The 24,577-nt window shown below is 34.3% G+C and overlaps 2 protein-coding genes across 2 annotated transcripts; both read left to right on the top strand.

The window, feature by feature from the left end:
• Positions 1–10,053: 10,053 nt before the first annotated feature.
• LOC111395669 (L10-interacting MYB domain-containing protein-like) lies at positions 10,054–12,739 on the top strand. Its single transcript, XM_023021807.1, has 3 exons — positions 10,054–10,355; positions 10,444–10,808; positions 12,173–12,739. The coding sequence occupies exons 2-3, from the start codon at positions 10,602–10,604 to the stop codon at positions 12,410–12,412; spliced, it is 447 nt and encodes a 148-aa protein (XP_022877575.1). The 5' UTR covers positions 10,054–10,355; positions 10,444–10,601; the 3' UTR covers positions 12,413–12,739.
• Positions 12,740–17,640: 4,901 nt separating this feature from the next.
• LOC111398719 (serine/threonine-protein kinase AtPK2/AtPK19-like) lies at positions 17,641–21,939 on the top strand. The gene is made up of 7 exons (XM_023025777.1): positions 17,641–17,747; positions 19,081–20,010; positions 20,170–20,252; positions 20,333–20,453; positions 20,570–20,743; positions 20,930–21,037; positions 21,356–21,939. The coding sequence occupies exons 2-7, from the start codon at positions 19,354–19,356 to the stop codon at positions 21,656–21,658; spliced, it is 1,446 nt and encodes a 481-aa protein (XP_022881545.1). The 5' UTR covers positions 17,641–17,747; positions 19,081–19,353; the 3' UTR covers positions 21,659–21,939.
• Positions 21,940–24,577: the final 2,638 nt, after the last annotated feature.

The raw sequence follows: 24,577 nt of genomic DNA, 5'->3' as shown, positions 1-24,577 counted from the left end.
ACACTCGATCAGGTTCGTCATGTTCCAGACTTGACAAAGAATCTCATATCGTTGAGTACCTTGGATGCAAAAGGGTATAAATTCTCTGGTAGAGGTAGAGTCTTGAAGGTTCGAAAGGGTCTCCGAGTTATACTGGAGGAACAGAAGAAGTCTCAGTTGTACATCTTGTAGGGGAACGCAGAACGAATTAAGAGGCATTTGGACAAGTTCAATACCGTGGTGGAAGTTTAGTTTGGTACAGTACCTCTTGTGGCGAGCTCTGAGTTGGTTAAGAACACTGCTATGGAGAGTGTTGGTGATTTCGCTTTGCCACCAATTTTAGCGGATACACTGTGTTCAATTGCTAGGGTTGGACTCATTGAGCGTAGGTACAGTGGTGTCACTAATGTCTGGAATACTTTAGGGGATGTTGAAGGTGACAGTTCTAGCAAAGAGCCTTCTGATCCAGCATGTGGTATGATTTCTGCTACAGGGTGTGCTTCGACCCTATTTGGTCAACAGTAATTCCTTAGTGGAATTTTGGGAAACCAGGATTTGGGTTTGGGTGTCGCTTTTGGACACCATGCAGAGGACGATGGTTTGGTGATGGAGATTTAGGTTACTATATTGAGGAGATTGGTCAATTCATTTGGAAGCAGATGGATTTGAAATTTTGGAGTTTTGTTCATTGCACCGGAATTTTGAGTTAAGGTGGAGATTGTTAGGTTTAATGCCTCAAAATTGGGTTGAAATCTTGGAAGATCACGCTTGGCTTGAATTTGGAAAGAAATCAAATTACATCCAAGATTTTTTTCTTTTATGCGGTTTAATTTAATTCTAGTATATTTTCTTATCTTTTAGGACTCCATTAGGTTTATGGACGTAGCCTATAAATTAGAGACTCTTTTGTTAGCTTTAGATGAAGCATTATTACTGTCATGTATTATTCTATCCATATTGTCGGTTCAATAAAATCCATCCTTCTTCTACTTAGTTTTTCTTTTTTCTACTTTACTTTAATCTTGTTTTCATGGTGCGATCTTGAATATTTCATTATTGTCATTAAATCTCAATCTTGTATTGCTTTTGGGATTAACGATCTTCGTTAAATGGGAAAGAGCACCACAAAAAGATGCAACCTGGGAAAATGAGTGGATTTTACTAAGACATTTCCTGATTTTATCCTTGTAGACAATGATCTTTAAGTGGGGAGATTGGTACGTGCCAACCATGCAATCCATGTAAATAATAAATAATGCCATGATTCAAATGTGCTGGAAGAAAATTTGTCTGGGTCAAGTTCGTTCCAAGTCTGTCGATTTGTTTCAGTTTGTTAGTGAATAAGTCTAGGTAGTTAAGTCTTGTTGATTATTTTTCCTAATTTAGCCTAATTTTAGTATTATTATTACCACTTTGAAGGCTATATATAGCCTGAACGTATTCAATAAAAGGGCAATGAATAATTTGTTCGAGTATCTTTCCTTTATTATTCTTCTGCTTCCAATTCCATTCTTCTCTTTAAGTCAAATTAATCCATATCAGATGAAAAGCTACAATGATAAAAGCAACGAGCTTTCTAAAGGACAACGTCACCCGCATCTTCTTCTAGTGGCTCCATACCAACCGCATCATCACCTTGACTTAACACCTATCATGAAAGAAAGAAAAGACTATCAACATTCCAGGCGAGACTTTCTCATTTCATCTATAGGCAATTCTTTTGTCTAAAACTAGTAAATGAAGACAAAAATACTGTTGTGTATACAACGTGTTTCAAAAAATGCAACTCTTTTAGTTCTACAATCTGGTTGGAAGGCCATGTGGCAACCTTGGATTGGCTCAAACGCGTTCACTTGGATTGTGCTTCTTTGTGAGGCTTCTGGACCGTTGGGTGCAACCTACGGCTAAGATTAATTTACCCTACTATGAGACTCTTGGGGATTGGACGGTTCAAGTCATTTTTCAATTTTTTGAGTTTCTAGATTTTTCGTCCCTCTCTCTTCTGGACTCTCACCTTCTTTGTCTGATTTTCTTCGATCTTTTTGATCTCTTATTAGTGTCTAGCTAGAATATGAGTTGAATATGTGGGATTCATGTTGCTACAGTAATTAAGCTTGGAATATTGGTTGATTTGGTGTTTGTAGTGGTTGGCAGAAAGTCTTGTTCGTACTTTTGGTTATGTTCTTAAGATTTAAGAGATCCATGTGTAGATTGATGATTATCTTTGAGTTCGATTGAGTTTTTTGGATCTGTACTATCTTTTTAGACGATTTTTGTGTGCTTAGTAATCTGGCTAATCTCTAAGCCCCCTAGATTAGGCGATTGTTAAATTGGGTGAACAATTTTATGGCGTTCTTTTACATTTTCTTGCACTGTAGTTTGATTATTTTTTACTTTTTTCAATATGTGTAAGGAAATAACCTAATGATTGGTATCAGAGCCTTCGAGCTCACTAGGGTGCAAGTTTTGAACGAAAAAATTATTTGTGTCATTTACTTCTTAGGTCCAGTTCTTCTTGGTGTACAATTTTTTTTTAACAAAACACTTTGGGGTTTTTCTCTCTTGTTGATTATATCTTTTTTTTTTTTTTTTAATTCAAAGATCTAATTCGTGACCTTTTTTGTGTTGTTGTTTGGAAGGGATAACTTGGTGAATGGTGGTGAATGAACCACAGTATACTTCCAGAAATGATGAGTTTGTTCGGTCCTCAGGTTAAGACTGGCAGTGTGTTGTTCTTTACTGTTAAGACAATATATGGTGAGAACGTTTTAATTGCTTGGGGGCTCTTGTATAGTAATTTTAGTTCTTAATATTTGATATGAGATATATGCATTTAATACATGGTAGAATTGGTACTGTGATTTCAATTACACACTTCTGTTATTATGAGCATACTGCATTAGTTACGTTCTTGTAGATAACTTGGTACAATTACTCGATTACTTGGAATACTCACTCTGTATCAAATATTATTGTTTTTATTTCAAGTTTGGTGAACAAATATCTGCTTGGATTCTTGAAAATTTTTCAAAACTATTTTCTACTCACTAGTTGATATTTAATTCAAGATTAAACTATGTCCATAAGTCTAGGCCACCCTTTTATAGAACACGTGATGGGTTCGAAGTTCGAATTGTCTCAATTCGATGGAAAGGGGGATTACTCTGGTTCAACAGAGGGTTGCTTAGGCCCTTGATAATCTTGAAACTTTTTCTGCTGAACTTAAAGCAAAACCAAATGAAATTGAAGATATGAATGAAATTGCTTATAGTTCCACAATTTACATTTGTTCGATAATATAGTCAGACAAGTTGATGAATCCAAAACTGCTAGAGCCCTACGGACTGTCCTTGATGCTATGTTCTTAACTAAAATGCTATCGGATAAAATTTATCTCTTGGAAAAGCTGTTTAGCTTTAGTATGGACCCCGGGAAGGATTTAGAGGTAAATTTGAGTAAATTTTGTATCATAGTGAAAAGCCTTGCACATAATGAGAAGAAATATGATGATGAAGACCTTGCTGTAATTCTTTCAAACTCATTACCTGACTCATATAAAGATGTCAGAAATGCAATAAAATACTCAAGGGATAAACTGACTCAAGTTATAGTCATTGATGCTTTGAGATCTAGGGAGTTAGAAGTTAAAAAGAAAACTAAATCTAATCCTAGAGATGAAAGCATATTTGTAAGAGGAAGAGTTGAAAAGAGTCAAAATAATTTTTCCACAAAGAAGGGAAAATGGAAATCCAAAACCAGATCAAAATCTAGAGATAAAAGCAACAAGAAGTGTTACAATTGTGGAAAATTGGGACACTTCAAAAGGGACTGCTTTAAGCCAAAGAGGAAACAAAGAGATTTGAATAATGGGGAGTTGAATAATAATACTATGAAAGCTGGAGTTGATAGTCTCTATGTTATGATTGTAGCTAGTGAAAAAGTTAATAAAGATTGGATATCAGACTCAGGATGTACCTTTTACATGTGCCCTATAAAAGATTTGTTCTATAACTACAAAGAAATTAAACCTAGGAAAGTGTACATGGGGAATAATAATAATTCACAGATTGTTGTTGGAATAGGAGACATTGCCATAAAGATGTATGATGGTACTATCATGCTAATCTTAAATGTAAGATATGTTCCTAATCTAAAAAGAAACCTAATATCTTTAGGGATTCTTGAAGATGAAGGACATACCTTCAAGTCTGACAACAAAGTATAAAAAACAATGAAAGGTTCGCTAGTTGTGATGAAATGACCAAAAAGAAATGGGTTATACTATCTTGAAGGCAAAAAATAATAGGACATATTAGGAATAAAGGGTTAAAATCTTTGAGTAATCAAAAGTTACTTAGGAAAGATTTAGTTGAAACTCTAGAATTTTGTGAAACCTCTGATCTTGGAAAATTTCACAAGGTGAGCTTTGAAACAGGTTCACATATTACTAAGAAACCCTTAGATTATGTCCATGCTGACTTATGAGGGCCTGAAAGTCACCCCACTTTTGGAGGCAATAGATATTTCCTATCTAGTGTTGATGACTATTCTAGAAAAGTGTGGGTCTTTCCTTTAAAGGCTAAGTCAGATACCTTTCAAAAATTTAGAATATGGTTGAAAACCAACTGGATAAAAAATTAAAAAACCTAAGGACGATCAATGGTCATGAATTCTGTAATTCTAAATTTTAAAACTTCTGCAAACAAAAATGTATTTTGAGATATAGGACCGTCAAAAATCCCCCCAGCAAAATGGGGGTGGCAATAAGAATGAACAGGACCTTGATGAATAAGGTCAAATGCATGTTGATCAGTTCAAGGCTTGCAAAAGGTTTTTTGGCTGAAGCAGTGTGTACAACTGCATACCTGATTAATAGATCGCCTTCAAGTTCCATTGGATATAAAACACCCTAGGAATTATGGTCCTGCAAGAAACTAAATTGTCTAATATCAGGGTATTTGGGTGTGCTGCTTATGCACGTCAAGTTGAAGGAAAATTAGACTCTAGGGCAACAAAATGTATTATGTCGGGTTATCCTAAAGATGTAAAAGGTTATAGGCTATGGGTATTAGGGGTACAGGGCATAAAAATCATTAACAGTAGAAATGTGAAGTTTAATGAATCAGAGATGCCATGCTTAAAACTAAAATCTAACACTACTGCTGAACCAGATAATAACACAACTGAAAATGAGGTAAAACTGACCATATTAATAATCAACCTGACAATATTGGAAATAATAATCCCACACCTTATGAAGAAGAAGGGGGACTTGATGAAGGTGAAGTTGGAGAAATCCAATCTTTGACACAACCTGAATCTAAAAATTAGGTTGATCTTATAGAGGATACTTCTCTTAAGGACTATCAATCAGTGAGGGATAGGCAAAGAAGGCAGGTTAAACCAAACCCTAGATATGAATTACAAAGTCTTATAGATTTTGCCTTAATGTCTGATGAAAGTATAGAACAAATTGAACCTGCTTCTTATGAAGAAGCAATCAAAGGACCGAAATCTGAAAATTGGAAGAGAGCTATAGAAGAAGAAATGTAATCTCTAAATGAAAATAAGACTTGGATATTGGTTACAAAACCCAAGAATCATAGGATTGTCCAATGTAAGTGGACTTACAAAATAAAGGAGAGAAACAATCCTAGTGATCCCTTAAGGTACAAGGCCAGACTTGTAGCCAACGGATTTACCCAAAAAAGAGATAATAGACTACAATGAAATATTTTCACTTGTGATAAATAATTAAAACCATTAGGCTGGTTCTAGCATTAGTTGCTCATTTAAATTGGGAATTTGAACAAATTGATGTTAAGACAGCCTTCCTACATGGTGAACTGGATGAAGATATTTACATGGTTCAGTCTCAAGGTTTTGAGGTGAAGGGTAAAACTGACTATGTGTGTAAGTTGCAAAAATCACTGTAAGGACTTAAACAAAGTCCTAGACAGTGTTATAAAATGTTTGATTCATATGTTATCAAAATTGGTTTTAAAAGAAATGAGTATGATGCTTGCCTATATTACAACACTGCTAAGATTGGATGTAAAGTCTACTTATTATTATACGTTGATGATATGCTTATAACTAGTGCGAGTAGGTCTAAAATCTTAAGACTCAAAAATCTTTTAAAATCAGAATTTGATATGAAGGATTTAGGTAATGCCAAGAAGATTTTAGGAATGGTCATTAAGAGGGATAGATCTGAGGATAGGTTAACATGGTTCAGCCTTCCTATATGGTGAACTGGATGAAGATATTTACATGGTTCAACCTCAAGATTTTGAGGTGAAGGGTAAAACTGACTATGTGTATAAGTTGCAAAAATCACTATGTGAACTTAAACAAAGTCCTAGGCAGTGGCATAAAAGGTTAGATTCATATATGTTATCAACATTGGTTTTAAAAGAAATGAGTATGATGCTTGCCTGTATTATAGTAATGATAAGAGTGGATGTGAAGTGTACTTATTATTATACGTTGATGATATGCTTATAACTAGTACGGTAGGTCCGAAATCTTAAGACTCAAAAATCTTTTAAAATCAGAATTTGATTTGAAGGATTTAGGTAATGCCAAGAAGATTTTAGGAATGGTTATTAAGAGGGATAGATTTGAGGATAGGTTAATACTCACTTAGCAATCTTATTTGAATAAAGTGGTAACTAAATTTGGCATGAAAGAATTCAAACCTATAAATGTTCCTTTAGCTGCATGTATGAATTTATCAACTAGGCATTCCCCAGCAACTCAAGAAGAGGTTAAGGAAATGGAAAATATCCCATATGCAAATGCCATAAGCTCTGTTATATTTTCCAAGATAACAACCAGACCTGATCTTGCTTATGCAATTAGTTTTTTAAGTAGATTTATGTCCAATTCAGGGAAACCACATTGGGCGGGATTATAGTGGCTGCTAAGATATATTAATGGGACACTAAATCTGGGATTAGTGTATAAAAAAGGGATCAAATAATTTGACTTTAAAAGGATACATAGATGCTGACTTTGTTGGTGATAAAAGTCAAAGAAAATCTACTACGTCCTATTTTTTTACACTAGATGATAATTACATAACATGGAAATCTTAGTTACAGTCTATAGTAACTTTATCAAGTACAGAAACTAAATATATTGTTATAAATGACGCTGTAAAAGAATGCATCTTGTTAAAAGGAATCTCAAAATAATTGAAATGTCTCCATAAAACTCCTACAATTTTTACTGACAGTCAAACCGCATTGTTACTTTGTAAAAATTCTGTGTATCATGAAAGGTCCAAACACATTGAGGTAAAGTATCACTTCATTAGGAAAAATTGTATGCAGGTGAAGTTAATCTGATTAAGATTCATACAGATAAAAATCGATCAAATATGGGAACTAAAGTGGTATTTGTAAGTAAGTTTAAGACATGTTTATCTTTACTGAATATTGATACAGGTTAATTCTTTTGCATGTACATGGGCAATGATGTAGGGTTAGCAAGAAATTAAGCGCACTTAAGCAACCAAAGAGAGTTAGATTTCGTGAGAACCAAGGTAAAGAATGTTGTGTATAAAACGTGTTCCTAAAAAATGCAACTCTTTTAGTTCTGTAATCTGGTTGGAAGGCCATATGGCAACCTCGGATTGGCTCAAATGCGTTCACTTGGATTGTGCTTCTTTATGAGGCTTCTGGACTGTTGGATGCAGCTTATGGTTGAGATTAATTTGCTCCACTAAGAGACTCTTGGGGACTGGATGGTTCAAGTCACTTCTTAATTTTTCGAGTCTTTGGATTCTTTGTCTCTATCTCTTTTGGACTTTCACCTTCTTCGTCTAATTTTCTTCGATCTTTTTGATCTCTTATAAGTGATCTAGCCAGAATATTAATTGAATATGTGGGATTCATATTGCTACAGTAATCAAGCCTGAAATATTTGTTGATTTGGTGTTTGTAGTAGTTGGCAGAAAGTCTTATTCGAATTTTTGGTTAGGTTCTTCAGATTTAAGAGATCCATGTGTGGATCGATGATTATTTCTAAGTCGATTGAGCTTTTGGGATCTGTACTCTCTTTTTGGACGATTTTGTGTGCTTGGTAATCAGGCTTATCTCTAAGCCCCTTAGATTAGGTGATTGCCGAACTGGGTGAACAATTTTGTGACGTTCTTTTACGTTTTCTTGCATTGTGATTTGATTATTTTTTACATTTTTCAAACTGCGTAAGGAAAGAACCCTAACAAATACGAACACTTTTAAGAAATTCACAATGTTGCTCAAGGTGAGAATAACTCAACGAAGATTCTGCATCTAGAAGGGGCAAACGTTTGATTACCTAAGGTAGTGATGGGTTGTGGATCTGAAGCAGTGAAGGCGCATTTTAGGTTGTGCAAATGGTGTTGGGGTGGGTGAAATAAGGGATAATTTGGGACCATATACTTGGGTAATTGTGATAAATTAATTTGATTATTTGTAATCGTATATTTAATTCGAACTTTTAAAGATTTTTTGAGATTTAAAAAGATTAGGGATATTCAATATAGACTTTTCTTTAGAATTATTGATGTATTCAATTGAAATTTTTATAGACTTTTAAAAAATCTTTAAAATTTACGACGTACTTTATTAAAACTTTTTAGAAATCTTTATAAATTTTGGGGTGTTCAAATTGTTAATGACTTTTAAAGACTTATATAAAAATCTCTGGGATACTAATTTTTAAGAATAAGTATTAAAATAAAATCTCAAAATTTATCTCTCATTCATCCCAAGATTTTGAGACTTTAACTAAAAATATATATATGCTTTTTTTTTCAATATTTCTCTTTCCTTTTATCTTCTACGAACATTAATATCGTAATTAAAAATTACCTTTCATCTCTATTTTTTATGGAATAAACTAGATTATAATTAAAGATTCTTATAACTTTTTTCTTTTCCTTTTTTTTTTTTTTATCATTTTTATGAAAAATATCTATTTGTAAAACCCTAAGATTTTATATAAAAATATAATTAATTTTAAATATATTGATTTCTTGTTTACTCTTTAAAGGTACATTATATTGATTATTATTTATTTAATTAAGTGGCTAATATATTTATTCTTTTAAAAATATTTTTTATTAGATGGAGAGAAGAAAGAAAAATGTTGGAATTACCACCTCATATGTGAGAGTTTCATATTGTTGTTCTAGACCCTCATTAATTCTATTTTAAATAAAAGTTTTCAAAAGTATTTTGAACTCTACAAAAGTTTTAAAATGAAAGTCTATAAAAATCTATAAAAGACTCCCATTAATTTCATGAAAATACGTAAAAATTCTATGAAATAAAGAAAAATCATCACTTCAAAAAAGTTTTTAAAAATCCCAATTCAATACACATTAATTCATACTGTTGTCTAGACCCACTTTAATCCTATGTTAAATGAAAATTTTCAAAAACCTTTTAAATTCTACAAAAAGTTCATAAAAAATTAAAAATGAAAGCCTATAAAGATCTACAAAAGATTTCCTTTAATTTCATACAAATCCATAAAAAAAATCCATGAAATAAAAAAAATAATACATCCCCTAAAAAATATCTTGTGATCAATTAATTTGATAATTTATGGTTGATAAGTAAGGCGTTGTAAAATTTGTTATTTGTGTACAAGAAATAAGTCGCAACCAATTAATTTAATAATTTATGATCAATGAATAAGATGTGGCTTATAAAATTTGTGACTTTTGACAGTAACGTTCTATAAATGTGATTAGAACGTAACTGTAATCATAAATTATATGCTATGATATTTACATATTTAATTACCTATTTAGTTAATGAAATCTATTTAATTATTCATTTAATAAATAGCTCCTGATTTATGAAAGAATTCCACAAGTCTGTCAAATTTACAGGTATGTATTTAAAGATTGATAATTATGTACTTTTCCCAAATTAAGCCCCTGTCTGTGCCACATTTTCTTCCCATTTTAATTAAAATTTCGACCGTTTAAGCCAATTGCTCTCTGACAGCCAATACGGTAATTTCTTTACCAAATCATTTACCTTTCCTCATTTGCCCTCAAGTTGCTTTCCCAAATTCCACCATCTCCTCTTACACGAAATTAAGACTGTTTCTACTTGGCAACCCCGATAGTGCAATACGCTCCGACCATCACCTGATTTTTGGGCACAGCTAAGGGACCACAAACCCTCAAACAGCACCGACGCTTGAAACCTAAGTACCGTCCGGTGAAGTTTTCTTTCTGCCGGTGAATTTGTGCTTCATTTTCGTGCGATTTTCTCTCAATCAGCCGACCCAAGGTGTTCTGAGACAATCATCTCCACAGCCTTGACATTTGGTATCTGCAACAACACCCCATGGATCCACACTCTACCCAGGTAAGCCGACAACACCCCATGGATTCATACGGTTTGTAGTTGTGGCCCAATTTTATTGTTCTAAGTTTGTCTTCGTCATTTCCCGCAGATGGCCAACGGACCACAGTCGGCTTCGTCCAACGCACCAGCCGTCGCGAACGAGACAGTATCCAAAAAAATGCGAGGTGGAAGCCGGTCGAGTGGATGCCATTCATAGCAACCTATGAAACCGTAATCCCCTAAGGACATCAGCATGGCAGGTGCTTCATGAAGCAAGGGTGGGAGCGTGTGGTTGCGTTATTCAATTCGACGTCCGGCCACAATTGGACAAAACTACAACTCCGCAACCATTGGGATGCAATGTGTCACGAGCACAAGCATCTCCGTGAATTGTTGAACAGCACTGGGGTCGAATTCGATGAGTCAACGGGTCGGCTTGTAGTATCCGATGAATGGTGGACAAGAAAAATGAGGGTAAGACTCCGGCTTCTCAATAGGTAGCACATGTTTCATTAAAATTTCAATGTCTGATCTTTATGAATTGAACCATGTCTTCGCTTGGAAATCCTGAATTAATCACACGTTCAGTTGTCCTCATATACGGTGAAATGTATGAGGTTCAAGCAGTCAATTTTGTGAATTTAAGTTCGGATTGCTCATACGATACGTTCAAGAGTTGTATTGTAACGTCCCAATTTTTCTATAAACACAGGAACATTACGAAAAACTCACTTTTCCTTAAGTTAAATGCGGAAATATAAAAATAGAATTCTTTATTAAACAAGAACTGCAATATTTATAAATCTAAATTTGAAAACATGAAAATCGTATCTAAACATAAACATGAACTCTTAGCAAATTCAAATAACGCATTCTGAATAAATTAAACTAACTGATAAATTTTAAAAACGGCAAACTTATTTCTTTTTTTCTATTCTTTATCCATTTGGCGCCCACATCACCAATTCGCCACTGTTCCAATCGACCCGAATTAACCTGTAAAATTAATGTAAGAGTAAGTATTTAAAAATATCCAGTAAGATACGTGCAGTTTTCATATACAATTACATAACAAATAAATTATACACTTCATATCGCTCTTCTCTTATGGGCTACATAATGAGCCCAACATCGATATACTTATACTTGCTCTATCAAAATTTAATTATTTGACTCAAAGTATAAGAATTTAAAATATATTACCTCTTAGTCCCTCAACTTTTGAAACCATAAAGTATTATATATATTTATTCTAAAATTTTTGGGGTACTACATGTATCAATTTTTTGAACGCCATAACTTACATATTTTGACATCTCCTGATTGTCTTTTAATTCGATGAAAATAAATTCCATTTCAATTTCTGTTGCTTGAGTAGATAAGTGGTCGTATTAGGGAGCTATTTCGGCTAATTTTTCTTGAATTTCGCAGACAATACTCGAAATAGATTTCTGCTAAGCATGTGTTCTGGAACTTGCACTTATTAGGCACTATCTTTGTTGCAGAAGCATAAATTAATCCAAGAATTATGGATGAAAACTCCGTCTTAGTTCGCTAGAATGTGATATATGAGGGAAGAAAAATATAATGGGTCAATGTGAAGTAGATCTTCAATCATTGGCAACAAATTATTGAAGCAACTTACATGTCGAATTATTTCTCAGACAAGATGTATGCTCGAAAATGGGTTTGTGAAAAATAAAGGTTCTATAGAATGTTGCCGAAATCAAAATATTTTGTTGGCCATTTTGGTGCTTAACACTTTGTGATTTTGTTACAATCATGTCGTGAGATGTAAAAAATATCTCATGCATTATTCCGTGCACTTATTGTTGTAGGAGAAGAAAGAAAACAAGGATTTTAAGGACAAAGACGTTAGCGAAATATACATTCAGTATTCTGATAGCTATGACGATGACAAATACACGACGACCTTGAGCTTGATGTGCAGAACGGGACTCATTTCGTTTGAGGACAGTGAGGTGGATGACCACCTGGATGCTATTCCCATCGATGCAGATGACAATGTATCTAGCGATGAAGGTTTAGGAAGAATTGGTACAACAAGCATGAGGTGACATATCATTTTCCGTGGGAAGAAACGCAGTCGTCCACTAAAGGGTAGAAAGGGAAGCAAAAGAAAATTTCTGCTCATAGCCTGTCATTTTTCGTGGATCGTGGTACCACTGCGATTGAAGAAGTGGCCACTAAGCTCAATAGCATCATAAATCCGATAGAGAACGATGTGGGTCTATGTATTGAGAAGTTGCTCACGACGGGACGTTTTCATCGTCACACCCTGTAACACCCCGAATTTTTTATTATTTATCATATGGGCCTAAACTTAATATGGGTCACTTAGTAAATGAAATAATTCATGTTAGATTTGTCGTCACACTAAAGTCCAAAAGTTGATGATTTATTTTGCTTGAATGTACTTAAAATTATCGTAAATCTTATTTGAGTCGAATATTTAAGTATTTTCAGAAGTTGATGAAATATATCAAATATTATACTCATTTTGTAGCTCGCATTAAATAATATAATTTGGGTTCAAGAAAAAATAATTTTGGGTTAGTCATGTCCGAGTTATTCTAATAAAAAGAAAAGTGTTAGCATTTAATATTTTATTAATATAGATAATAATAAAATAATAAAAACTAAACTTTCATTTCCAATTCAATTCATACGGTACCTGGGGAAATGAAACGAAAATTGAAAATTAATAATTTAAAATTTATTAAGCTCATTAGTGATATAGTAATTAACCCACATGAAACCTAATTAACATCAAATTACGTTAGAATCTCTATAGTTACATGTTCTAAGTATAAAAGTGGATATGAGAGCACTGAAGTGACAAATTCTCCTTTACCCATTCAGATTATTAGTATTTCACACGTCTACACACACACTCATACTTTTGAGAAGGAATATCATTTTATTTCATAAGTCATTTTCAGAAATTCTTTGGTGTCAATTGAGGTAAGAATACATGGTACAAGTGGTAAATTCTTATCCTTGATATTTATGTAAATTTGGCATGAAATACTATAAGGCCTTCGGGTCGAATTATATGTTAAATCCTTTGGGATGGACCGTCAATTCAAAGAAAAGAAGTTAAATCCTACGGGATGGACCTTTAGATCAATATGATTAAATCCTACGGGATACGGGGATTCTTAAGAAATTCCTTGAGCTGTTGGAATCGCGACCGGTTGCTCTAAATTTAAGAAATATCGGTATATTATGTCATATTATGTTTATATCATGTTATTAGAATATGCACGTATTTTTACTGAATGTTTTCAAAATACTCACTCTTACAATATTTCCAGATGAGAACGCGTCGTGTGGACGCGTGGAAGATTGACAGATCGATGCTAATGGGGTCGTCAAGTAAATTTTCAAGAAAGATAATTGTCGCTTTTATTTGAAAAGTATAGTATGCATGTTATTTAATATGTTGTTCAAGCATTCGATATGTTATCTTAAATTTTAAATTAATAATTTCAAATCAAGTATTTTCGATATATTTCCGCTTAAATTAAATAGAGAAAAGTTTTGGTAGCACCTCGAGTTTATTTTAATTAAAAATAATATAATAATATGAAAAAGAGTTGGGGGCGTTACACACCCCGCCGTACTTTTATGCCTGCACACTTTCGGTGCAAAAGCGGTACCGGAACGTGCTAGCCTTCATGAAATGTATTGAGTAGTAGTTCAATGAGCATGGAAAATCGCTCCATTAGGACTTCGACATGCGCTATGTGCCTTGTGGTCCTATAGTTGTGCCCCCGCCATATTTCCTTTTTCCTTGTACTTTTTCCCATTCCTTATGGATGGGTAGGACACTTAGACGTATGTACCGATATTATTCCTGTACAATTCATCACGTCTTGCTTACTATGCTAGATTGCTTTTTATGTTGTAGGGAATCTTGTACCCCCTTTCGTTGCTAGATTGCTTTTTATGTTGTAGGCATGCAGCCGTTTTTCTTTTCTTTTGTTGTCATTCGTACAATCATTTGTCCAACTTGGTCCGTAGACGTAATCAATTAGATATGTGCACTTCTCCATATGAAAAGGAGGTATCCGAAGGTGAAGCCAGTATCTTTGTTAGGAAACGTATGTTCCTTGGATGATCTAAGATTTGATTGCATGCTACACCCGGCCTCTAATGCGGAGGAAGAGCTGGGGGAGAAGCTGTTCGACCGTCTGGCAGATGACGTGACAGCCTGGTTCACCTTTTCGACCGTCGTAGCGACCAATGCGATGATATATTATTGCGCGTAGCAGAATCGTGTGAGACGATTCCTGTTCGCTAGAAATTGCCACATGTTCATGATGGAGGCTATGAATGGGAACGATAAGATGTGCTATCAGGAGTTCCGAATGTACTTGCCGATGTTACGACACTTTGCACATTCCTACGAGACGAGTATGGTTTAACAAATAGCCAACATGTGGATATCTACGAGAAAGTGGGTATGTTTCTGAGCATATTTGCACATGGGAAGGGATATCGGCAGGTGACAACGCTCTTCAATCATTCTCTGCAAACCGTTTGTCAATTCTTCAATACGTGCGATCGTTTCGCTGATGAAACATATTATACAACTGGCTCCGAACTACAACGATGCTGTCGAGCCGCATAGGCTGGACTTGAACAAGCATCCACTGTTTCAGGATTGCATTGGAGCTATCGACTGAACACGTGCGAAAACTGTGCTACCGCATCACGAGCTCATGAATTTCATTGGTCAGAAAGGAGTACCAACCCAAAATGTGTTGGCCGCATGTGATTTCAATTTATGTTTCACGTTCATGCTTGTCGGGTATACCGAGAATACACATGATGCACGAATTCTGCTTGCGCTATATACAGCCTGAAAATAGATTTTTCGCAGCCGGCAACGAGAAAGTATTATTTGGTAGATTCTGATTTTGCTCATCAATCAGGATATATGGCCCCGTATAAAAGTTCATATATACTGTACCACTTTCAACAATTTCGCGATGAACGAACAGGTCAGTGCCATCGGTTTCATAATGCCCATGAGAGGTTCAACTTCAGACACTCTTCCTGTCGGAATGTTATCGAACGTGCATTTGGTGTGTTGAAGCAGAGATAGAAAATCATTGACTGTATGGCCAGCTATTCATTTACAACACAAGTTGTAGTTGTCGTAGCCACGATGAGAATTCATAATTTCCTACGTCGTGCTCGAGTTGTGGACGAGGCATTCGCAAGAACGAAAACGGATGACGACATGGCCGAGGTGGATATAATTAATGCTGCGGATGAAATTCAAGCCAAAATGAATGCACCAGAAATGCAATGAAGTGAGTGTGATAAACTTCGCGATTACATGGCACAGCAGCCGTGATAATAGAACCTGAAATTGGTGGGTACGAAATTTGCATTATCTACCAGGACTTCAAGGAACGATAGTGTGGTGCAAGTTGTACCTTTTTTTAATTTGCATCATCTAGAATTGCCGGGCTTCGACGTCGTAGTAGTTGTGTTGGTTTTTTTTTTTTTTTTTTAATTGGAAGAGTGGTGTCCGAATTATCTAAAAAATGTGGCCCGTTTATTTTTCATTTTTTCTACGTGCGTTGTGGCTATTGTTTTTGTCCACCCGTTTGCGCAATTAATTGAACTCAGTCAAAATTGAATGACGTGGTTGGTTTTTGTCTCCACATGTTCATAATTGAACCACCTAAATTGCCTCATTTTTGGCGTTGTTTTTTTTCTCTGTCCAACCATTTACGTAATTAATTGGAATTAAAGCAGCTGCTTGCTGGAAGTGGGTGTGACGGGGGTTTTTTCTTGTTCTGAAGCATGAGTAAGGTGGCGGCAACCGTTTGACTATTATTTGCTCACAACTTGCACTTGTTGTTCACTTGCATACACTATCAAACACAGGGGAGCAAACTCGGAACTCTTACCATTTCGGATAGCTAAACGTTCTACTGAAGCTCTGCACGGGGGTCTACCCAATTGGCTCAACGGTCGGAATTTTCATGAAATGGGGAGAAAGTGTGGTGCAAACAGGGTAAATCCCATTTCACGCTATCCATTGTGTTAAAAGGGTCCGTTTGATTGTAAAGATGAAATTGAATTGCCTGTAATTGTTTTCCTGAGAATTTTAAATTATTGTGTTCAATTGGTATAATTTTTCACGTGGAAAACGTTGAAATAAAAGTGTTTTTTTGTGTTCGTTTGATTTTGTTTTACATGAAAACTGTCAAGTAAAGGGATAAACTTTACTGATATTGGGGATTAAATTTATTTCCATTGCCAACACAAAAAAAAAAAATCATCTATCTTTTGGTGTTCGTTTAACTTTGTTTTACATTGAAATTGTCATTTAAAGAGAAATATTTTTTTACAATAATTCTTAAAATTTGTTTCTATTGCCAACCAAAAAAAAGAAAAAAAAAAGTGCTACAGTAGGTAGGAAAATCAAGAAAATTCCAAACTTCAAGACAACTTAGAAATCGAATTTCATGAAAAAAAATTGTATCAAACACTTAAAGTTGAAAAATTCAATTCCAATTCCATCTTTCAATTTCATTTCCACCCTATTAGACACAGATAATTGATTATTGAGTTGTCATATTTGTAAGCCAACTTGACCTCGAAATTTGTCACTAAGGTGGCATTTAAGTCATGAAACTGTATTGAATTTGTCTCAATTTTATCAAAAGGATAAGTGCCAAATTGCACACGCCACTACTCAAAAATTTCAAGTATTGTACTTTTCATATATTAAAAAATCAATAAAAAAAGAAGACAAGAAATACCAAAGGTCCAATCATTTTACATGTTTTTTATAAGACGAAATGTCAATACCGAAAAGATCATCAAACTAATTTTTTATCCTTTTCTTGCCCGATCGATGTTGAATTCGCAAGTACGAAACATAATTATGAGTGAAGAGTGTAAAAATACCTTCTAAATAGAAATAAACAGAAATTTTCACAGATTTCGTACAGAAAGAAACCCTGAACTTATGCAATTAAAAGAACCATCCCTAAAAATTATGCAATTAAAAACCAACCACAGTTTTGTAAATCCAATCAAAACGAGGAAAAGCATATGCTTAAATTCTTAGAAATAATTAAAAACAAAAAAGGCATATTCCGTGGTAGGTCCAATATGGGGGCTAATCTTCATGTATTGGTTATTTTGTTATAACTTCTCCAGCCAATAACAGCCGTTCAAATTGGACTCCCTCAACCAATGGTCACTATCCACGTGTCACGAGGCACAATTGGATGAGCATCAATATCAGGAATATTTTTTTGGCTCGGGAACTACCACCATTTAATCAGCAAAACTCGGACGTTTTTCTTCAAATTACGTTCCAATAAGCTTTCCTTTCTCGCCTTCTACAGCCCTCCCAAGGTATATTATATGAATTCATTAACTAATTTGATTTGCCTACGTTTTTGGGTTCTTCTTTTTTTGCTTCTTAAAGTTTAAATCCTAATCTTATTTTGGGATAATCTGGTGTTTTTGAAGTGTACAAATTACGTGGACACTTGGATTAATAAATGTAATTTGCTTGCCCAGATCTCAATCTAGCTTTCGGTGTTTTTTTTCTTTTTTGGGATCTGTTAGAGTAATAAAATTGGAGAATTCAAAGGCTTCCTTGGTGGGTTTTTGTAGGATTCAATGGGAAACACGTTTCAAATTTTCTTGGCCAAATTTGTGATGACTGCTAATGATTTTGTTAGAAACCCCAAAATTTTGATGTCATTTTTTAGGGTTCCTCATGCGGCGTCTAGTTATTCTCGAAAATGGGATTTTGCTTTTGGATCTGATGGATATTGTGTCTGCTGATGGTTGAATACTCATCTTCGTTCAAAGTCTCCTAATTCGTAAAATTAGTAAAAAATTCAAAAAGAAATTAAGAGGCTCTGATACAAGTACTCGAAATGTTAATTTCTAGATATTCGATATAATGCGTTACTGATAAATTTGTTATGATTTTAGTTTGCATTCAAATAAAAGATTTATGTAATCATGGACAAGTAATAAAGTGTTTAATTAATTATAGTTCTTTCTCTATCAAGATTGAATTTTGATGTACAAAAACTACTAGTTGAATTGAATTTATGTTTCAAAGAAATTTGCATTACCTAAGAATCTTTCTTTATTTGGTAAACTTGGTATTTGCTTCATTGCTTGAACAGACCTTTTCTCTTGTTTCCTTCCAATATTCCCATTCTGTAGTTTCAGAACTTTATAGAACTGATGAGAAAGGTGTGTACAATATCTCTTACCAGAATTTATTTCGTACTTGTTTGGAAGGGTGTAATTTTCTGTATGTTTCTACCTTCCTGACAAGAAACACGCCAAAATTAACTTAATCAAAATAGGAGGTACTAATTTATTTCTTCCCGGGTGACTCAGTTAAATTTGAGTACTCTAAGCGATAGCACTCTTTATTTTTTTAGTTGTTGTTCATGTATTTTGTGTTCTTTTTAATAAATAATACTCTTGGGCACCTCCTAGTTGGTCAGAAAGTTAGATTAACCACAAATACTTCGGACTACTTAAATTGATTGTTTCATGTTATCTACCCTCATTTTATTCCTAAGATTCTGAATTTGTTGCGAAAATTGTCACTATTGAGCATTGCGGAATATTTTGGAAGTACTGTTAGTTAGAAACTATATATAATCTATTGGAGCCATACTTCTAATTTTCGACATCTTTTCTGATCTGTTTGCAGATTTGACTACCACATCTTCATGAATTCAAGAACCACTGTGGGATCTGTAGTTTCCTGTAAAGCGGGAAACAAGGACGACTTCATTTTCTGGATTCTCGTTTGCTTGCTCTCAAAGTTCTTTAAAACTCGCACCTTGAACTCGAATGATTCTTTAATTAAGGCTATTGTTAGGCTCCTTTAGTTAATTTGCACCGTGGAAGTGATCCACTTGTAGCCAGTTTTAGGAGTGTTTGATAATTGGTCGTCTGCATCCCTCAATTAGTATTTGGCAGCATGGTTTCTTCTCAACTACCTTCTCAACCAAAAGCTCGTACATGCAAGCCTGTTCAGTTCCAGATACTCTTACCTGTGAATCCTCCTGATGCTGTTTCTTCTGAGCAGGTTGAGTTGGACTTTTCTGATGTATTTGGCCCACTGCCAATTCAAGCTTCCTCCGATCTCAGTAATGGAAAACCTGGAACAGCAGATGTGAATGAGCTTGTGTATGATGATCCTGAAGTAATTTACCACCGATCACATTCATTGGTCGGTCCTTCTGCTTGTGTTAGTCAATCTCTGAAACTTAGTGGACTCACCATACACGAGAAAGAGGATCAAATTGAAATTGATGATTGTGTTATCAACAAGACAATCAAAGAAGATCAAGAACTCTTAGAGATTGATTCTGTTGCTGAGGATGTTCCTGATGATTTGACAAAAGTCCAGACTGTGGGCCTTGAGGATTTTGAGGTTTTCAAAGTTGTTGGACAGGGTGCATTTGGAAAAGTGTATCAAGTAAGAAAAAAGGGCACGTCAGAAATTTATGCGATGAAGGTCATGAGGAAGGATAAGATCATGGAGAAAAACCATGCTGAATATATGAAAGCAGAGAGGGATATCTTAACAGAGATAGATCATCCCTTCATTGTTCAACTGAGATACTCATTCCAGGTAATTCTTTTTCTGGAGTTAGATCCTTGAGTGATATGGTTTATGTAAATGAAAATACATTGTAATTGCTTTGTTGTATGAGATAAAACTTGTGTCAGCTCTTTCATCATTTGAAGCTATAGTTGAAGAATGCAACTTTTGGTCCTTTCTGATCTGCAGACAAAATATAGACTTTACCTGGTTCTAGATTTCATTAATGGTGGACACCTTTTCTTTCAACTATATCATCATGGCCTTTTCAGGTATTTTATTTGATTCTGTTTTGGATGTTTTCTTATTGTAACCGGAGTCTGGCTCTCTAAATTGATTCATTACATTTCAGAGAAGATCTGGCACGTGTCTACACAGCAGAAATCGTTTCAGCTGTGTCTCACCTTCATTCTAAGGGCATAATGCACAGGGATCTCAAACCTGAGAATATTCTACTGGATGCAGATGGCCATGTATGTTTCCTTTGTGTGTGTATTTGCACTTTCAAATATCTATGTCCAGGATTCATCTTGTGCACGCAGTGATGAACTATCATATCCTCTTAATATTGTTCTCATTGTTATTGTAGGCAATACTCACTGATTTTGGATTAGCGAAGCAATTAGAAGAGAATGCAAGATCAAACTCTATGTGTGGAACTGTAGAATACATGTCACCGGAAATTATTCTTGGTAAGGGCCATGATAAGGCTGCTGATTGGTGGAGTGTTGGAATCCTGTTATTTGAGATGCTTACTGGGAAGGTTAGCTTTATATAACAAGTTTTAGGCATGATATTGTGAATTGAGCATGTTCTATACCGGTTGTCTATTGCTGGAAATGAATAGTAATTAGAAAATTTATGACCTACGATACATTGGAAAAATGTTTTCTTGACTCATTGAGTTGATTATATGTTACACATTGATGATTTGCTCTTTTTTGTGCAGCCTCCATTTATTGGCGGTAATAGGGACAAAATTCAACAAAAGGTTATTAAGGATAAAATTAAGCTGCCTGCATTTCTGACAAGCGAGGCACACTCACTGTTGAAGGGGGTAATCTTTTGTATCCGTCTTACTTTTTACCCAAATTTGTCACATTAAGAAATCTATTTCTTCTCCATTAAATGTAAATCTGTTTTCCACAAGAACAATTTGTTGTGATTCCCTTCATGGGTGTCTGCAATACTAATGGCTTTTTGGTAGCTTGACACTACTAAAGAATAAAAAGAAGTTAGAACCTTGTTTATACCGTGTACGAACATGTCCTAAATATTGTTTGATTTTGGGATCATGACGATGGATTTCACCATCATCATCTTCCATCTCTTCTCTAACACTTAAAAGCTGATGCAAGTTTTTCTTATGTCGCAGCTGCTTCAAAAGGACCCGAGTAAGCGGCTTGGTAGTGGACCAAAGGGAAGTGATGAAATAAAGAGGCATAAATGGTTCAAGTTGATCAACTGGAAGAAATTGGAAGCTAGGGCTATACAACCAAGTTTTCGGCCCGAAGTTGCAGGAAAACATTGCATTGCTAACTTTGATAAGCAGTACACAGAAATGCCAGTCTCAGATTCTCCAGTTTCGAGTCCTAAAGTTGATGGAAACCATTTTCAGGGTTTCACCTATGTGAGGCCTGCTTCCCCCTTTCTCCAAAGGGATAGTCCCTTGTGCTAGGATGGATTTGTTGCACAAGATTGTCATTGCGTTTTCTTGAATCTGGCTCAGTTTATTGGATAATAGCGAATAGTTTATGATAGTCCTTGTGCTAGGATGGATTTGATGCATAAGATTGTTATTGCGTTTCTTGAATTTTGCTCATTTTATTTTATAATATCGAACGTTTATTGGAAACTGACCCCATATTCATGGGGGAGTGTCATAAAAGTGTGTGTTGGTTAGTTTGGTAAGATGGACTGGTCCATATTGACTACCATTGAAACTATAATCTTTGTTCATTTATATTGTCTAATATTCTTGTTTAACCGTATTAGTTACCTTCCTCTTCCTTCTGCATAAATTTTGATCACTTGTATTTGTAACTGTTTTGATAATTGCGTGGTCCAATACGAGTAAGAATCCTAACACAATTTGACTCAACCTTGAAGAGATCTAAAATCAAATGTCGAGGCATCATATTGAATCGAGCTTGAACAGTACTATAATAGCAGATTTGTTAGAAAATCGAGTCGAGTTGCATGCAAATCACCATTGTAAGGCAAATTGTTGTAGGGGTACTTAGAAACAATATCTTGAAATTTATGTTTTGGTTATGATGGAATTATTGTGGTCGAAGAGTAACGTAGTCTATCAACTTCAATCCATTTATATTTTATACACTCATTTTCGTTCGTCTAAATTTGAGCATCTTTTTGGTTGGGAAGAATTTATGTACTGTTTAATTTATAAATAAAATAATAATAATAATAATAATAAACAAATAATTACATGTATAATTTCACATTTCTTACTTTTGTTATACTTTAATAGGAAGAACATCTGGAGAAATGAACCACGGAAGAAAAATGTTTAAAAAAAATGAATATGAAAAATGAAAAAAAATGATGTTTTCAATGACGATTCCCCAGTAAATTGGATAAGAATAACGCTAGTGATATTAGAGCACTAATTTAGATTATTAGTTTTAAGATGGGATTCAATTAAAATGAATTATATAACAATTATATTTAAATAAATCTATCATTTGTTGTCATATAGTTATCATCTAAATTAGTATTTTGACATTGACGATGCCGAATAGCGTTACTCATTTGATAAAGTTATTGAAAATTGTAACCAAAATAAAGAAAAGATCATTTATAACTGACCTAACTAATAAAAATAGGAAATGCTGGAGTAATCGAAATTTTTTTACTAAAAGGACGACACTCTCTCACTTACTGTTGGTTTCACGTAAATAAAAGGGGAATTGATTTAAAAGGCCAAGTCAAACTGAACATTAGTTTAAAAAGACCAACAACTATGTTTCTTAGTTAAAAGGCCTAAAGTTATAAAATATGAAAAATATAATTTGTAAAGGATTAAAATGACCTTGTATACAAAAGGTCATTATTGCCCTTATACTCATTTCAATTTCCATTGAACCCTACTTGAAATCTCCTTTTATCCTTTCAATTTCCATTTAGCCCTAATTCAATTTTGACTTCCATTCCTTCCACAGGTCGATCTCTCTATGCAAATATTCTCCTTTCCTTTCCTTCTCTTCATCTTCTTTTCCTTCATGGAACCCCAAAATCTACATGTTATTCCCTTGAAAACTCATTTTGTTGAGTGGGTAATCAAAACTTGCAGCATCTTCTTTTTTGTTATATTTAATTATTTCCTCATTTTTATTTGGCATTCGATGGGCAAATCCTAGCAACCATCAGTGTGGCATTTGAACCAAGTGGTCTTGAGAAATATCTCATAATAGCATCACATGTATATTGGGTTATTCCTTTTAATGGGAATTTATGTCCCCAATTTTCTGTCAGTGAAGAACAGTTTTGCTGTGATATTAAGGGAGATGCATTTTATATTGGAAGTTCCTGTGGGTGAATATTTCTGCTATCCCTTTTGGAGCAATTAAGTACTTATTAACTGTACAATCTTTGTTCTTAATTGTTTTTGTTTTGATAAGATCAAGACTCACTCTGTCAGAACATATTGCACTTAGGAATTTTGACGTGGCTTCCTATATAATGTTGAAAGTTTGTGCCAATGTTGTGACATATTTGACATAGAAAGCTAGCTATTTAATTATTGATGTTATATTGATAAAAAATATAAAAATATAAAAAAAATGAAATTTGTATGTAAAATTTTCATAGTATGTGTTATAATAACAATAATTAATACTAATTGAGTTTTTACCTTTTATAATTAAATGCCCGACCCAAGTTTGAAAGGATGAGTAATTCTTAAACGGATTGAGTGTACACATCCGATTTTAAGATGCACCCTCTTTCATTCATGAATTTACTCGAGCAATTCTTGGACACTCGATAAATATGAAGTTTACTTTAAAATACAACCAATATCTAATAATACTCCTCTGGCCATTAGCTTTACCACTTAAAACCAAATAAAAAGAGATGGAGAAATCAAATTTTATTTGGTACGTGCTTTCACATTACCCTTCATTTTCTCTTCGAGTTATATATCATACTCTTAAAGGATTGTATCATGTTCAATACATCAATGGCTAACTACTTAACTCGTCAAATTTGTACTAAAACGATATGAATGTCGTTACTTTATTTGTGATTTTGATACATAACGATATAAATATCGTTTCAATACAATTTTGACGACGTTGATATCGTTTTAGTTTAAATCATAACTAAAACTACACGCATATCGTTTCAGTTAAGATAAAACGACACTTATATCATTTTTGCTAAAAATAATGATTCGACCGTCCACGACCACCAAACATGCATCTGACATATGTAGGATGATCATAATAGGTAATCAAGTGGGTTCGATCTCCCTTAAAAGAAACTATGAGAACATTTTTGTTCTCATGATTGTATACCATCTTCAAACTATTACGACAGGAAGCATTTTCGTTTGCTCTTTCCAAGTCATTCGAGT

This window comes from Olea europaea, chromosome 1, assembly GCF_002742605.1.
Source record: "Olea europaea var. sylvestris chromosome 1, O_europaea_v1, whole genome shotgun sequence".
In the NCBI taxonomy this organism is placed as follows: Eukaryota; Viridiplantae; Streptophyta; class Magnoliopsida; order Lamiales; family Oleaceae; genus Olea; species Olea europaea.
This window is presented reverse-complemented; position numbering and strand designations above follow the sequence as displayed.